The sequence below is a fragment of the Oncorhynchus mykiss genome, chromosome 23 (genome assembly GCF_013265735.2).
Source record: "Oncorhynchus mykiss isolate Arlee chromosome 23, USDA_OmykA_1.1, whole genome shotgun sequence".
NCBI classification, from domain to species: Eukaryota; Metazoa; Chordata; class Actinopteri; order Salmoniformes; family Salmonidae; genus Oncorhynchus; species Oncorhynchus mykiss.
In genome coordinates, this window is record NC_048587.1 from 54,676,950 (window position 1) to 54,694,365 (window position 17,416).

General features: G+C 39.9%; 1 protein-coding gene across 2 annotated transcripts; it reads right to left on the bottom strand.

Moving 5' to 3' along the window:
• Positions 1 to 615: 615 nt before the first annotated feature.
• LOC110502987 (cation channel sperm-associated protein subunit epsilon) lies at positions 616 to 17,393 on the bottom strand. 2 transcript variants are annotated; one of them, XM_036960818.1, is made up of 22 exons: positions 16,899 to 17,393; positions 16,662 to 16,710; positions 16,344 to 16,417; positions 16,119 to 16,182; positions 15,930 to 16,015; positions 15,816 to 15,840; positions 15,658 to 15,735; positions 15,463 to 15,563; positions 14,886 to 15,381; positions 14,310 to 14,703; positions 6,164 to 6,603; positions 5,922 to 5,980; positions 5,739 to 5,817; positions 5,597 to 5,649; positions 5,307 to 5,360; positions 5,194 to 5,227; positions 4,871 to 4,950; positions 4,662 to 4,761; positions 4,484 to 4,564; positions 4,199 to 4,356; positions 1,129 to 1,182; positions 616 to 1,007 (listed from the first exon to the last, which is right to left on the bottom strand). In XM_036960818.1, the coding sequence occupies exons 1-22, from the start codon at positions 16,967 to 16,969 to the stop codon at positions 872 to 874; spliced, it is 2,766 nt and encodes a 921-aa protein (XP_036816713.1). In that variant the 5' UTR covers positions 16,970 to 17,393; the 3' UTR covers positions 616 to 871. The 2 variants fall into 2 exon arrangements, with proteins under 2 accessions (XP_036816713.1, XP_036816712.1); XM_036960817.1 differs by having other exon boundaries at positions 14,235 to 14,703.
• Positions 17,394 to 17,416: the final 23 nt, after the last annotated feature.

Below are 17,416 nucleotides of genomic sequence, written 5' to 3' on the forward strand. Positions count from 1 at the left end.
CATTTCGTTTGCCATCAGGTATTTCTTCGGGTCCTGATGCACTTTCGCCAGTTTTCTTTTTCGATCCACACACTAACTAGTTACTTTTACTTATTTGTTGCGCTGGTTTTACCTAGTTAGCTAACTACTAGGTTAATAGTACAAACAGGTAAATTTTACCTTCAGTTCAGCAAGTAGTTCACAAGAGTCCCGCATCCGAAAGCTTTGTGCAATTTTCTCCATAAGCAAACAGCTGTGCAAGGCAGTCGGCTGGCCGGCAATATAGCTACAGTACTGACTGGGGACAGTTTGCGATGATATAGAGTTGTTAGTGAGCGTGCATCTTTTCTGCGTGAAATTGCCATTCAAACATCAAAATGAAATCTCTTCTAATAACTATTTTCGAAGTTGAATATTATTTCCCCACAAAAATATCCAACTGAAAATGTACACAATTCTCAGATAACGATCCATCGAGTCGTTTAATCAACCTGGAAATCGCTGATTTCACAGCTATCCATTAATCAACCTAACATTTATAATACATTATATGAAGACTGAGAAACGTCATCAAATAGCTATTGCTTTAAATAATCCATCTAATCTAGCAAAATAGTAATGAATGACAACTGAAGGTTAGACATAACTACCCAGCTTTGGTTTATTATACAATTTTTGAAAAAGCACCAAGAAATCAAGACAAAAAGTTCAAAGTTAAACATTACTTTTGGGATTGGTTCTTAAACATCTTATTTCAATTCCATTAACTGCAGAGACATGTTGGAGACCATAACAATCTATAAAATACATGACTCAAAAATGCATAACTGATAAACATAAAATAATAATAAATAATAAATAAAACCACTTTTAGTGAAAGTATTTGAATTACCTATTCATATTTATGCCTTTTGGTTGCCAGCAGATTCCTGAAAATAGTCACATATCGACAGTAACTGTAGCCCAGTATACAGAGTGAGAAAAGGGTAAAAACAATGGCCACATATGTAGTTAGATGCTGATACTTCCTGTAATGAAAAAAGAATGCAAAGATAGTTGGTGCGCAATTGACCTAGAACATTTAAGCAATGCTGAAAAGCAATATGTCATGTTATTTATCATAGCCATTTTCTCTGCCCCATAACTTACGGAATTGTAATGCCATAGGTCTGGACTGCAAACACAGCATGAAGGTCACAGAAGCTGAGAAGAGAAAATAGATGAAGCTGGTTGAAGGCAGTGTTCCATTTTATTTTAATCTTTGGTATAGAAAAATAAATTTTAACAGGACCTGATGAAAAGCACCGACAGACATGAGGATAAAATGTGTTTGACAGCTGCCACCTTGTGGCCGCCACCTGTTACTACAATACATTATCAGCAGAGACCAATTACTTTCTAGGCATGGACACATGTAAGTCACACAAACAAGTCCACTCAACAATGTCCCCTAAATACATTTCTGAGGTGTATACTACAAAGCAGGATCAATGACTTAGCCAGCTTACTTGCCAAAACATTCTGATATAAAGTTAATTTGAAAGATACGCTTGAAATGTGATTAATCTAATTGATTCAACAACCAAAAACATATCTAAGATTCCAACACCATCATTAAGTTTGGCGACAACACGACGGTGGTAAGCCTGATCACCAATGATGATGGGGCAGCCTATAGGGAGGATGTCAGAGACCTGGCACCACCTGCCAGGACAACCTCTCCCTCAACGTGGGCAAGACAAAGAAATGATTGTGGACTACAGAAAACTGAGGGCCAAACACGCCCCCATTTACATTGACGGGGCTGTAGTGGAGCGGGTCGAGAGCTTCACGTTCCTCAGTGTCCACATCACTAAGGATCTATCATGGTACAAACTCACCAACAGTTGTTAAGATGGCACGTCAACATCTCTTCCCTCTCAGGAGGCTGAAAAGATTTGTCATGGGCCTTGAGATCCTCAAACAGTTTTGTAGCTGCACCATTGAGAGCATCTTGACTGGCTACATCAATGCTTGGTATGGCAACTGCTCGGCATCCAAACGCAAGGCGCTACAGAGGGTACTGCGTATGCCCCAGTACCTCCCTAGGGTCAAACTCCCTGCCATGCAGGACCTCTATACCAGGCGGTGTAAGAGGAAGGTCCTAAAAATAGACTGATCTCTCTGCTACCACATGGCAAGCGGTACAGATGCGCCAAATCTGGGACCAAAACGCACCTGAGCAGCTTCTACCCCCAATCTGTGAGACCGCTGAACAGTTAATCAAATAGCTACCCAGACAAATTTACACTGACCCCCTTTATTATTTATCTTAATTATTTTGCACTGTCTTGATGCAGTCACTCGACTCTACCCACACACTCACATACCACACTGACACTCCCAACACACACATGCTTATTGACGCCACACTCACATAAGACACTTTCACACACGCTGCTGCTACTCAGTTTATTCTACATTGAACTAAAATAAACACAACATGTAAAGTGTTGTTTCACGAGCTGAAATAAAAGATCCCAGAAATGTTCCATACTCACAAAAAGCTTACTTCTCTCAAACAAAGTTGTTTACATCCGTTAGTGAGAATTTCTACTTTGCCAAGATAATCCATCCACCTGACAGGTGGAGCATATCAAGAAGCTGATTAAACATGATCATTACACAGGTGCACCTTGTGCTGGGGACAATATAAGGCCACTCTAAAATGTACAGTTTTGTCACACAACACAATGCCACAGTTGTCAAGTTGAGGGAATGTGCAATTGGCATGCTGACTTCAGCAATGTCCACCAGAGCTGTTGCCAGAATTGAATGTTCATTTCTCTACCATAAGCTGAACATGTCCCAGTTCTTCCATGGCCTGCATACTAGCCAAACATGTCACCCATTGAGCACGTTTGGGATGCTCTGGATCGTTGTGTATGACACCGTGTTCCATTTCCCGCCAATATCCAGCAACTTCGCACAGACATTGATGAGGAGTGGGACAACATTCCAAAGGCCACAAATCAACAGCCTGAACAACTCTAGATGGAGATGTGTTCACACCAGATACTGAGGTTTTCTGATCCACGTCCCTAATTTTTTTAAAGGTCTCTGTGACCAACAGATGCATATCTATTCCCAGTCATGTGAAATCCATCGTTTCGGGCATAATGAATTTATTTAAATTGACTGATTTCCTTGAACTGTAACTCAGTAAAATCTTTGAAATTGCGGGATGTTGCGTTTATATTTTTGTCAGTGTATATTCTGATGGCCTAGTCACTTTTACCCCTACACACACGTGTACATACTGTATTACCTCAATTACCCTGCACATTGACTCAGTCCTGGTACTCCTTGTATATAGCCTTGTTATGGAGTAACTATTTCCTTCTTTATTAAGCAAATATTTGTCTTACTTTTTAACTCTGCATTGTTGGGAATGGGCTCTTAAGTAAGAATTATACTGTGAAGTGTACACCGGTTGTATTTGGAGCATGTGACCAATAAAATTAGATTTGTGTGCGTTTGTTTTGGTTCAAAGGGGATGGAGTAAGTTATTTGTTCTGCAACCACTGGGGGGGTCCCAATAAAACCACAGGACAGTGGCAGGGTTGGAATGCATTCCACAAATTAAATTCTCTCTCCTTGTAAATTCAATTTAATTAAATTCAAATTCCAGGTCAGTCTTTGAATTCAGAGATCATTAAATTCCTCTCAATTCCAATGTCAGGTAAATTCCCACAACTCTATTCCCAATTCAACATTATCCCCCAACAATTGCACAAATTATAATTCAATTCCCCTCAGGGTTTCAGGCTGATCATGCCACCGTTCAGCCTAGCTATACTGGAAGTATATACCGGTAAATGCAATTTGAAATTCTTCTTATTATTTTTTAAATCCTGCAGTCAACTTTTAAAACTAAGTCCATTAATTCCATTGACTGGGAAATGTACAAATATCAAATTCCAATTCAATAGATTAAATGTTTTTATAATACTAATTCAAACAGTCCAAACAGTCTAATTCCAATTCAATAGATTAAATGTTTTTATAATACTAATTCAAACAGTCCAAACAGTCTAATTCCAATTCCATAACTTGAAGGTTGTTGACATTTCGAATGTAATTCAACATAAATTCTCCACTTGATGAGTGAATTCAAGAATTTAATTGGAATTTCAAATGAAATTGGAATTGACCCCAACCCTGGACAGTGGTCATTCACCTGTAATTGGGGTCCAGTATCTTGACATTAAACACATAGGTAGCACTGTCCACCTGGGAAAATGTCAGAAAGTTTTTGGAGCTTCTGTTCATTATTTCATAAGGCTGGTCCAGGTTCCCCAACTTGCCAGGGCTGACCTTAAAACAAGTCCTGTAGCTCTGGAACGGGGATAAGAAGAATATACGTTTATAGAACAACGTTTCTGGCATTGTGGCATTCTGGGATTCAGGTAGAAATGTATACAGATCATGAGAACCACAGTATATAAAGAGTACAGCTCTGTACCTCCGGACCCCAGGCCTCCTCCAGGCTTTTCCCCCCAGTCAGCATGGAGATCCAGGTCTGAGATTCACGGAGACAGGCAACCTGAAGGAGCCCCAGTGAGCATACCGGTAAGGAAAAGTCAAACCCGCCCCAAACACACTCCAAGTTCACTTATTTGATAGAGGAGTATAAACTGTACCTGGCGCATGGTTGCATTAAAAGAATAGTCCTTCCGACCAAATCTGTCCCATACTATGAAGTTGGCGTCGACGTTTCTAACATAGTTGTCTCCATCGTACCTGAATACATAAAAAAAATGTAATCACGCATAGAAATATGTGAACCAATAAGAATTTCTGATAGTTTTAGTCATTCCTGTTAATGTATCATTTTCTTTTTTTGACTTACAGGTCAATGCTTGGGAGAAATGGATTTTTATAGTGCGTTTTGAGTAGACATCCAAATTTCTCCCAGTCGTAATGCACAACCTATAACAATAATAAATATATAATCAATGATGAAGGCAATTTAACTTTTATAAAAAATGACATACCTTACTGTAAACATCACATTTAACTACAACACTAAAATGTCAATTTTAATACTCAAACTATTTCCATTTCTAGCCTCAGGTGCAATATTAGCTATAGTAGTTACAGTACATATCTATACTAGCAAACAGGAACATTTAGTACGGTGTATTTCTGACAACCGCAAACTAAATTACTTACTATATCGTCTTGTTGTGGATCTCTGAGTACAGACCTAAGATGAAAGAGAATGTTTTAATGCAGAGAACTGATACTAATAGAAGACAATACAGTCCCTCAACATCCTTGATTACCCTAAAATGGTGTAGTTGGTGAGGCTGTACATCTCGCATGGCATTCCCCAAGGCCTGGAAATAACAAGAAGGCATCACTACAATGTGGTCCTTTGTAGCTCAGTGGGTAGAGCATGGTGCTTGTGACGCCAGGATAGTGCCTTTGATTCCCGGGATCACCAATATGTAAAATGCATGCATGACTGTAAGTCACTTTGGGTAAAAGCATGAACGTTTATCAGGTAAAGAATAGATCAGTCACACTAACTCTGTCTAGAGAATATAAATCTTACAGAATAGTTTAATCTTACCTAGCAACACGGATATGTCTATTTGGTGGGCAGCCAACATTAAAATGAGATATCTGTCAACAATATGAGAGTTGGTAAATAACAATGTGCTACAGTAAAATATAGATGCAGTAATTGTTGAATATGTTTGAAAAATTGTTACCCGACTCATTGGCAAATTACAAGTGTTCCCAATCTGGTTGGGTACTAGTTCCAGGGTAACAATGCCACTTGTTTTTTTTCTGTGAGGTAAATTAACAGTTTATGTGAATATATATTCCCAAAACTGATAAATTAAGCCTTTGAATGAACATCAATCACAAATTGACAAACAAAAAGGACTGACGTCAAATGTGTGTAACTCGTTGCATCACTGTAATCCACTTTCTGGCTGATTATAAATGTCTGAAAAATCAAATAAAAGCATCAAATAAGTCTTCAGAAATGTAGATACGGTAACTCGTCATGTATCTATTTCACTGAGCATTAGCAAAGTTCAGCAGAACAAAACATGCTACAAATCTGTCGAAAGGAAATCTGTAAAGAGCAGCACTGTATATGACATAATCAATACAGTGACAGCCTCACCGTGTTCACTGTGTCCACACTGTTCACACCCTCAAAGTGAGACTTCTGCTCAATATAAAGCAGGTCCGCATTGTTGCTGAGGAACTTCACGTGCACACCTTTTCCCTCTGGGTAGACTATCTGAGCCCACAGAACCATCTGGTCTCCCTTATCCATGTTATAGGAAATGGTGTTCATACTGTGCTCAAAGGAGATGAAGGGACAGTCATGGTAGCTGCCCTTCATGGCGCTCTTAGTCTCCATCATCATGGGGTACTTCTGGACGTGCAGCCCCTCAGGTGTCAGGGTGAGCATGTTGATCTGCTCTTTCTGGTTAAGGTAGAGGACCATGCGACTGTCCGGCTCCATCCACTTGTGCAAGCGCACCACCTCGTGCATGCCCACTTTACAGTAGAACAGGATATTGTTCTCCATCTTCACCAGCATATTCCAGGAGTGATCTGAGGCAGAAAATAAAAGAAGATGCACACCAATAAAATGTACAACTACACACACACAAAAAAAAGTGCTATCTGGAACTTTTGGTTCCAAGTAGAACTGTTTTTTGGGTTCCATGTAGAAGCCTTTCCAAACTAATGAAATCTTCTACTTCTCTGCTATTCAAATCTGAAATAATATCAGAATTATTTGGTACCGATAAAACGTTACAGCTGTTTAAGTAACCTCATCAACAAAATGTACTCACATTTTTATAAATAACTGAAATTTTGACCACTTTCCCAATAGGTTTGACAAAAAGTGAGAGGGGATGAAATCTTCATCTACTTCTCTGCTATTCCAATCTGTCAGCGGAACAAAAATATCTGCAACGTATCTCACGATACAGTTGTTTTAGTAACTGGAGTTTTTCCTAGCCACTTTATAAATAAATCTGATTAACACATTTTCCAACTTTTTCCCAAACTGCCACCGTTTTGACCACTTCCAACAATTCAGAAAAAATGTAGAGGGTATGAAATCTTCCTCTACTTCTTTGCTATTGACATCTGGCGTATGAAAAAAAAAAAATCTTATACCAATAAAAAATTGCAGGTGTTTGTAGTTTAGTGATGAAAAATAAGCTAGATAGCGTCAGTTAACAGCTCTGTTATGTCTCATCATTGAGTACGTTTACATGCAGTAATAATTTGATATTAAACTGATTACAACAGTAGGCAGATTATGCAATAGTCATGTAAACACTTTACTCTGCTTATCTTTATGGGCGTAAGGTCAAAATCGAAGTAAGCATGCGCCGATTAAAACAACTGGTTTTCTGAGCAATCTTTTGAATTATTAGGACATGTAACACCTTAAATCGGCATTCCAGCTGTGTATTTGATCTGCCAATGTGCTAGCACAAGCCCAGCGAGCCTCCCTCTTTAGCGTGAGTAAGTTCAGAACAACTGAATGTTTGGGGTCACTTAGAAATGTCCTTGTTTTTGAAAGAAAAGCACATTTGTCCATTAAAATAACATCAAATTTAACATAAATAGTGTAGACAATGTTAATGTTGTAAATGACTATTGTAGCTGGAAACGGCTGATTTTTTTAATGAAATGTCTGCATAGGCGTACAGAGGCCCATTATCAGCAATCATCACTCCTGTGTTCCAATGGCATGTTGTGTTAGTGGCATTAGGTAGCCTGATTTCAGATGTGTCCATGTAAACACGATTATTAGGGAAATCATTCTTCTTATAAATCTGACTATCCACAATAATCTCATTATTGTGTACATGTAACCGTACTCATTGAGCAGCTCAAACAGAACTCTTGCTATGGATACTCACACAAAGGTAGATAAAAAGGTTACAGCTGTTTGTCAAGAGTTTAGTGTCGAAAAGCAGGTACTGTAGCTAACATCAGCTAAGAACACTCTCGTATCGCATCATTGAGCAGCACAAATCGAGCCATTGCAATGGATACCAATGCATTCAATTGCAATGCAATTCAATAGACTAGAATGTTACAAAAAAAAAAAAATTGAGACCCATCTCCTCTTTCACCACTTAAGCTATTAACTCCAAATCAACGGTGAGATGTTTAGACGGATCCTACTTAGATTGCTTGTTGTCAAAATACTTTTGATACTACAGTATATATAATTTTTTAACTATAACCATTAAATGTGCATAAATTAAGATGGCTTTGAATGAGAACCATTGGAATACAGAGGTAGCAATTCAAAATGGTCCTGCACATTGGCCAATTAAGCTACAAGACCAACTTTAAAACATTCAGGCTATCAAATTCTTTAAGACATTTATAAACTATAACTAAATAAATGTGCATACATTTGTAAACAAGAAGTCAACAGTAATTCTTGAACCGTTCAAGCTAGGGACACCAAGCCAACTTTCACAGGTTCAGGTTATCCTAACTTCAAAATCTTTACAACTTTTATCAACTGTAACTATATACAGTGCATTTGGAAAGTATTCAAACCCCTTGACCTTTTCATTTTTTTGTTCCGTTATGGCTGTATTATAACATTTATTAAATTCATGTTGTTTTCCTCATCAATCTACCCCATAATGACAATGCGAGACCACACCGCGGCCTCCATCAATCTTAAATGGAAGAAGTTTGGAACCACAAAGACTCTTCCTACAGCTTGAGCAAACTGAGCAATCAGGGGAGAAGGGTCTTGGTCAGGGAAGTGACTAAGAACCCGATTGTCATTCTGACAGCTTCAGAGTTCTTCTGTGGAGATGGGAGAACCTTCCAGAAGGACAACCATCTCTGCAGCACTCCACCAATCAAGCCTTTATGGTAGAGTGGGCAGTCGGGAAACCACTCCTCAGAAAAAAAGGCACACGACAGCCCACTTGATGTTTGCCAAAAGGCACCTAAAGGACTGACGAAACCAAGATTGAACTCTTTGGCCTGATTGCTATGCTTCACGTCTGGAAAAAACTTGGCACCATCCCTACAGTGAAACATGGTGGTGGCAGCATGTACAGAGAGATCCTTGATGAAAACCTGCCTCAGAGCGCTCAGGACTTCAGATTGGGGCGACGGTTCACCTTCCAACAGGACAACAACCCTAAGCACACAGCCAAGACAATGCAGGATTGGCTTTGGGACATGTCTCTGAATGTCCTTGAGTGACCCAGCCAGAGCCTGGACTTGAACACGATAGAACATCTCTGGAGAAAACTGAAAGTATCTGTGCAAACTCTCCAAATACAGGTGTGCCAAGCTTGTAGCGTCATACCCAAGAAGACTCAAGGCTGTAATCGCTGGCAAAGGTGCTTCAACAAAGAACTGAGTAAATGGTCTGAATACTTATGTTAATGTGATATTTCAGTTATTATTTTTATTTGCTGTTTTTGCTTTGTCATTATGGGATATTGTGTGTAGACCGATGAGGGAAAAACGATTTAATCCATTTTAGAATAACGCTGTAATGTAACAAAATGTGGAAAAAGTCAAGGGGTCTGAATACTTTCCGAATGCACTGTACATTTGCATTAAATAACACCAACATTAGGTAGCCTGGTGGTTAGAGCTTTGGGCTCCCTGAGCTGACAAGGTAAAGAAATCTGTTGTCCCTGAGCAAGGCAGTTAACCCGCTGTTCCTCGGGCGCGGGGACATGTATGTCGATTTAAGGCAGCCCCCAGCACCTCTCTGATTCAGAAGGGTTGTGTTAAATGCGGAAGAGACATTTTAGTTGAAGGCATTCAATTGTATAACTGACTAGGTATCCCCTTTCCCTAACTCTTGAACCATTCAAGCAAGAGACACCAAACCAACTTACATATGTTCAGGCTATCCTAACTTTTCATCTACCTACTTTTTCCAACTATATCTAGTCCCCACCTTTACTACTGCAGACACTACCACTACTATAACGTTTTTCAAAACTTAACATAGTTTAAAACGGCTTTGCTTTAATTAAATAGTCAAGTAAAACTTCTACCATTACTACAAAACTATTTTTAAATAAGTAACGCAAGTTCCAGCAATTGTACTACCATATGTACAATTACCATATAGTTATTATTATCATTCTGCACGCTACTCATCTTATGTCACGTTCACATTCCGTACACTTCTCATGTTTTGTTTATCTGCATTCTTCATTATTAAACTCACCTTCTGCACCTGCTTCCTGACTCACGGCCTATATGTGACATCTTACACAGTTTAAGCTAAAAACACTGTTCAAACTTCAAAACTTGTCAAATGGTCTGGAATAGTGCCTTCATTTAATGTTTTGATGTCTTTTTTTATATTTTACCATCTTCATTCACTGTAAAGGGATTTTTTCAACAGTCTAAAGCTCCCCACTGTGACATCATGACTTCCAACATTCACTGTAAACAATGTGACTTTTTACAAAAATCAGCTACTTTGACCACTTTCCAAACAAGCTAGACAAAAACTTAGAGCGTATGACATCTTGGTCTACTTCTCTGCTATTCAAATTTGGAATCGGGAACAGAATTATCTTCTACATGACAAAAGATATAAAAACAATTGTAACCGCATCAACAACTTTTCCTCACAACTTTTAACTAAACTACTTGGTCTACTTCTCTGCTAATCAAATCTGGAATCGGAACAGAAATATATTGTACAGAGCTAACGATACAACTGTTTTAGTGACCGCATCAACAACTTTGTCTAATTGTTTTCAAACAACTGCCGTTTTGATCACTTTCTCAACTAGTTAGACAAAAAGTTAGAGGGTACGACATCTTTGTCTAATTCTGTGCTATTCAAATCTGGAAATATGAGCAGAAATATCTACTACCAATCAAGAGGTACTGCTGTTTTAGTAACCACATCAACTATTTTAGTGTTAAATAGTAGTGGGGACTCGACTCCAAAAAAAATCCCAGAGTCGGGGCGCAGAGGTGGTTTGGAACGTTGCCAGAAGGAACAGGCGGATCGCCACCGCAGATAGCCTCCCATGTTCCATCATGGTGATCGCGTCTGGCTCTCCACCAGGAACCTCCGCCTGCCCTGGAGTCGTTCACTACTGTTGAATTAACTACCATGGAACTTTCCAGAACTTTCAAGTGATAACAATGGGGGAGCATATTCTAAGCATGACACAATGAGTAAACAGTGACTTTTGACTCAAATCAGCGACCTTCACTTTTCCTGACAACACACCGTAGACTTAAAATTAGAGGGTATGACACCTTGGTCTACTTCTCTGATGTTCAAATCTGAAATGGAAACAGCCATAACTACTACCAATAACTACTATATAAGCCCTTGACGAAAATGTAACCTCCTGTTCTGGGTACATTAGGATGACGATCCGATGTCAGAAGGATTCAGATAATTTGCAGTGCTAGCTGTGCCACCAGAGACTCCGGGTTCGCGCCCAGGCTCTGTCGCAGCCGGCCGCGACCGGGAGGTCCATGGGGCGACGCACAATTGGCCTAGCGTCGTCCGGGTTAGGGAGGGTTTGGCCGGTAGGGATATCCTTGTCTCATCGCGCACCAGCGACTCCTGTGGCGGGCCGCGGTGCACGCTAACCAGGTCGCCAGGTGCACGGTGTTTCCTCCGACACATTGGTGCGGCCGGCTTCCGGGTTGGATGCGCGCTGTGTTAAGAAGCAGTGTGGCTTGGTTGGGTTGTGTTTCGGAGGACACATTTCGACCTTCGTCTCTCCCGAGCCTGTACGGGAGTTGTAGCGATGAGACAAGATAGTAACTACTAACAATTGTATACCACGAAATTGGGGAGAAAAGGGGGTAAAATTAAAATAAAAAAATAAGAGAATAAAAAAAGAAGGATTCAGATAATAACTACAGAACGAAGCCAACTTCAGCGTGAGCTTTGGTTGTGAATGGTATGAACTTTGAACTCTTATTCGCTACAGAAGTGATACATCCTAACCGTTGAGTTAGCAGCGGTCGCTGTAAACGTGGGCTAGGAGAGGACAGACAGAGTATCCCGTCTACCACACAACGACGACACTACAACGTATCCAATTCACCACCGGGGACACTCTTCAAAGGACAAAGGACTCTGTTGGGCAACACGGCCTTCCATATACGACCAACCTACCGAAGCGTAGCTCAGAGTAAATATTCATTGCATTTTCCTTTTCCAAATGGGCAGTAATTTAGAATGCATAAGATTCTGTATTTACGATAGAGTAGCTGCCTACGGCCCGATAGAGACATCGCTTCTCCCTTTGTTCTTCAGTCTTCCCGCTCTTTCACTCAAACCCAACCCCCGTTCTTTGTGTAAGCAGCTGTCACATCTGTTCCGTCCTCTAGGGACGTTTTCCTTTCTGACAATTTGTAATCAATGTATGATTCATTCTGTGTATATGTAATTCTGTGTGATTAGTTAGGTATTTAGTAAATAAATAATTAAACCCAATTTTGTATTGCTGATTCAACTTGTTAGCCAGGGTTCATGAAGATAACCAAGAATTTACAACTTTCAGATGAGACTGAAATAAGGTGACGATTAATATTGACTGCTATTGATGTAAAATATTACTAGGTCTTTAAGAGATGATTCGGGAGATAACAGCTCTATAAATATAATTTTGTGGTGCCCCGACTTTCTAGTTAATTACATTTACATGATTAGCTCAATCAGGTAATATTAATTACAGAGAAAGGATTTTATAGAATAGCATGTCATATCACTTAATCCGGCATAGCCAAAGACACGACACATCCATATTCCTTTATCACACCAATCAGTCCAACTTAACCTCCTTTCATCCCTCCATTCACCAGTTCTTCCACTACCACAAAAATACTAATACTAAAGCAATTTTTCTTCATGGAAAATTACCATCTATACTGAATAAAAATATAAACGCAACATGTTAAGTGTTGGTCCCATGTTTCATGAGCTGAAATAAAGATCCCAGAAATGTTCCATAAGCACAAAAAGCTTATTTCTCAAATATTTTCCGTACAAAAATCCCTGTTAGTGAGCATTTCTCCTTTGCCATGATAATCCTTCCACCTGACAGGTGTGGCATATCAAGAAGCTGATTAAACAGCATGATCATTACACAGGTGCACCTTGTGCTGGAGACAATATAAGGTCACTCTAAAATGTGCAGTTTTGTCACACAACACAATGCACACACGCACGTTTTGAGTCAGGGTGCAATTGGAATCCTCTGCAGGAATGTCCACCAGAGCTGTTGCCAGAGAATTAAATGTTAATTTCTATAAGCCGCCTCCAGCCTCATGTCATGTCAAACTCTTTGCGTTCTGACGGAGGTCAAACATTGTTAATGGGGCTGTCCGCAACAATGCGTTGGAGATGGCGCACTAGGCTGCAGTGCGTTCTGTGTTCCGCATGCGTTCAATATTTTTAACTGGAGCGTTGCTTTACCATGCAGTGGTACAAACAGAAGTTCATAAACAGTCAAGCCAGTTAGCTAGCTATCTAATTACAAAGCTAACCCCTTTGCTAGACAGCTTAGCTAAGAAATTGCCAGCACCTAGCTTCCACTTTCCAGCTAATTATTTCACATTCAACTGACCAAGGAATCCAATAATATTGGCAATGTGTCTCCATTCAGCATTTTTAGCATGGAGGTCCCAGTAGCAATCAGCGCTTTGGTCGAACAGGGCAGGGAACCCAGACAGCGAAAATGACCTTCTCCATGCTGCAAACCTTTCTGCAGCCTCGCGAAGCAAATGTGTCAAGTTCCAGTTCCCGCAAATATCCAGCAACTTCGCACAGCCATTGAAGAGGAGTGGGACAACATTCCACAGGTCACAATCAACAGCCTGATCAACTCTATGCGAAGATGTGTTGCGCTGCATGAGGCAAATGGTGGTCATACCAAATACTGACTGGTTTTCTGATCCACCCCCCCTACCTTTTGTTAAAACATCTGTGACCAACAGATGCATATCTGTACACCCAGGCATGAGAAATCCATAGATTAGGGCCTGATTAATTCATTTTAATTGACTGATTTCCTTATATGAACAAACTCAGTCAAATCTTTGAAATTGTTGCATGTTGCGTTTATATTTTTGTTTAGTGTGGTTTAAATAAATAAAAAATGAAATTATACAACTTAGTCCAATAGAATCACAGCAGGTCTTTGAATTGACCAAAAAGATTCAGGAGATCTTACCCAAGGTCACTTGGTGAATCTTACTGCCAAAGGCTGCAGCACTGAGATGTGATGCATTGAAGGGTCTGATCTCACCCCACTCGTTGTCATTGTGAAAGCTATAGAGGATGGTCTCTTTGTTCCACAGCAGCAGGGATGCATCGGCTGATTCCAGGAAGCGCATTTCAAATGGACCTTTAGGTATGTCCTTCAGCTTAAACTTGGTCATGAATGTGCTGGTTATCCAACTAGGGACCAGTTCATTGTAACTGGTGAGGAAGTTGCGTGAGATAGCGCCTGGGACAGAGTACATCACCAGAGTGGCCAGGGAGGCCGGGTGGGAACCGAATGATGCTGTTAAATAGGTGACTCTTGGAGGAACCTTCAACACAATTTTTAGGAAATTCTCCCTACCCGGGTTTTTTAATTTCTTTGGACCCACAAGCAACAAATTGTCTTTCCACACAATTAAAGAGCTCAGTTCCACATCCTGAAAACGCAGAAGAAAATGCATTGAGAAACAATATATGACTTTGTCTTATTTGGACTAAACCTACGTTATTTACAAGTGAATAAATGTGGAGATGGAAGGACTACACCTTTGATTTTCATATTTAATTCTATTTTCACATTTAACCACATTGAATCCCTTTGGGAGGAGCTGATGCTTACCTGAACAGGGTAGTTACTAGCGCAGCACGTTCTTTGATAGAGGCCCATCACTCCACTCGTGGGAAGTTGAGGATGTTCTGTCAGCACACGATCCTGGTTGTCCCTCCAGTAGAGGGCGCCATCTATTCTAAATATGATGCCGTCCTCAAGAAGAGCAGCTTGGTCCACAGTGAAATATCCCTCGGGAGGGACAGGCAAAGTTCCTGGGTCCACCTTCAGCTCCTCAGAGGTGAGGAAAGCATTCTTGGTTATGAGGGCGCCTGTGTCGGAGAGGAGCAGGCCGCGGTAGAGCTCACAGGTGCCCCACACCAGGGATAAAGGGCTTCCTGGGGCCAGACGCAAAGACACCTCCCTCTCCCCATTGGGCTCTGCAGGTTCTGGCCAGTAGAATGTGTGCTGACCGTCTATGACAAAGCGATGCTGGAAACTGATTGGCTGACCATAAATGTGAAAATCGCTGAATCTTTCATCACCAGGGATGACTGCTTCCCAGTACCTATAGTAGAGGGTATATATTGTGTATTATTTGTATGTCAGAATTCGTTTTTTATGATATGGCTTAGGGTGGTATGCTTACCCATCTTTCTGGAAATGCCCCAAGTGAGTCTGCTTAGATTTTAACTTGATCACTGGGTACTGTCCGTTATTGTAGAAGTGCTTAGTGATATATCTGGATTGCTGAGGGACAAGAATGCAACTGAAAATCGTAGGTACAATTTAGATACTTTTTATGAATTTTTGACAGAGATGACGATGCCAGAACTGGTCTCACCGTTGAGGGTACAAGTGCAGTGTTGTTAATTTCAGCAGGGTCTGCTTGCTCTGGATCAATGATCCACATTCTCACTTTCTGATAGAAAAACAGACAATTTACATTGCTGTTAAGCTGCCATTTATTACTAAATCTTTGTGTTGTAAAATACATTTTACCTTGGAGCTTGTTTCTGCTGAACCTCTAAAGGAGAACAATTTAAAACGGCCATTATTAAAACACACAAAAGCTAGAATCCATATTCTACAAAAATACAGAGAATAGTATTTTACCTGTCAATAGGCACTACAGCATACCAGATAAAACTGAAAAATGAATCACTGATGAAAAGATATCGTGCCTCTTCTTCCTCTGGTGACTGTTCAAATCATGCAATAGAAAGTATTACAAATAAATCATTTTTTGTTAACATTCAGTTAAATTTTTTGTTAACATTCAGTTCAAATGAAGAAGGTACTTACAGACACCAATGGCTTTACCATTTGGAAACCAGGAGAAGTGCATTTCATGATGGCATTTGGGGAGCTAAGTGGAGTTCACAATAAAAACAATAGTGCCAGATAGAAGTCAAGCCAATGAAGGTATCCTTTAAAACCAATGAGGAACTGTAAACTATTGCTCAATAATTACATTCACCATTTGGCATCTGCAGATGTAGTGTCTGTTTCATCATATTTTTCCTTTACCTTTTGTTGTTGACATTACAACACTCTGGATACTCCCATTCAACAAAGTCAGATCCATCGTACTTGAGGAAAACCTAAATTATAAAACTCGTTTTAAACACACTGAAGTCTGAGTAGCTATTACAACCTTATACTTTGGGTTATAATATGAAAAGTGTGTGTAACTAATTTGATATATTTAACAATAATCAAATATATATTCCTTCCTTGTTTTAATTAATTGTAAGTGGAACCAATCTAGTATCCTGTTGGCTATAGCTAGCCAGCATTAGCGTTAGCTAGTGTCTTTGCTAATAGTTAGAAGTTAAGAGTACTTACCGCATTTTGTAGTGTAAATAAGTTTTCATCCTCCAAAATATTATTGTATCTGTAGAATAAATGAATATATTATATTTACATGAACACATTGTTATCTACTTGATACTCTCCTTTTTGTAAGCTTAGTTAGCTTGCTAAAAAGATACGAAAAGGCTACGTGAACTTGCTAATAACGTTCGCCCATGTTATCTAGCTGGATAATTTATTTTGGGAAGAATGGGTAGTTAGTTTAATTACCTCCATACTCCAACGATTAATTCGATTTTCAGAAGTACAAGGAGAGACAGAAAAAAAGGTAACCCCCTCATCCTGTCTAGCTTGATATTTAGCCACTTGCAAGCTCACAGAGGCGGATAAAAGAATTTGGCTCGCTCTTTTTTGTGCGTTGTGGCTGCGTTCCAGACAGCCAAACTAATTATGGGTGCTTTCGTAAATTCACTCTGATTCTATCTATTCCGATTTCAGAGCGCCCTCATCTGAGTGTGCCAGAGCACAGAATAAAACAGATGGATTTACAAATATACAACACCCGTCGAATGTGACCTGTGTACGTTAACGTCGGGGGAAAAAACGTTATGAAATTATTGCCAGCATCAGTTACAGTCTCCAACGCTTTAGATAACATGAAAACAGCCTAACCAGCTCTGCTAAGGCGAGTAAAATGGTCAGAGTGAGGTGTTATCTCATTTGTGTCTGGAAGTAGCTAGCCAATTTAACCAGTTAGCTTGGGAGTTTGACTGCTGTTGTGAGGTCAG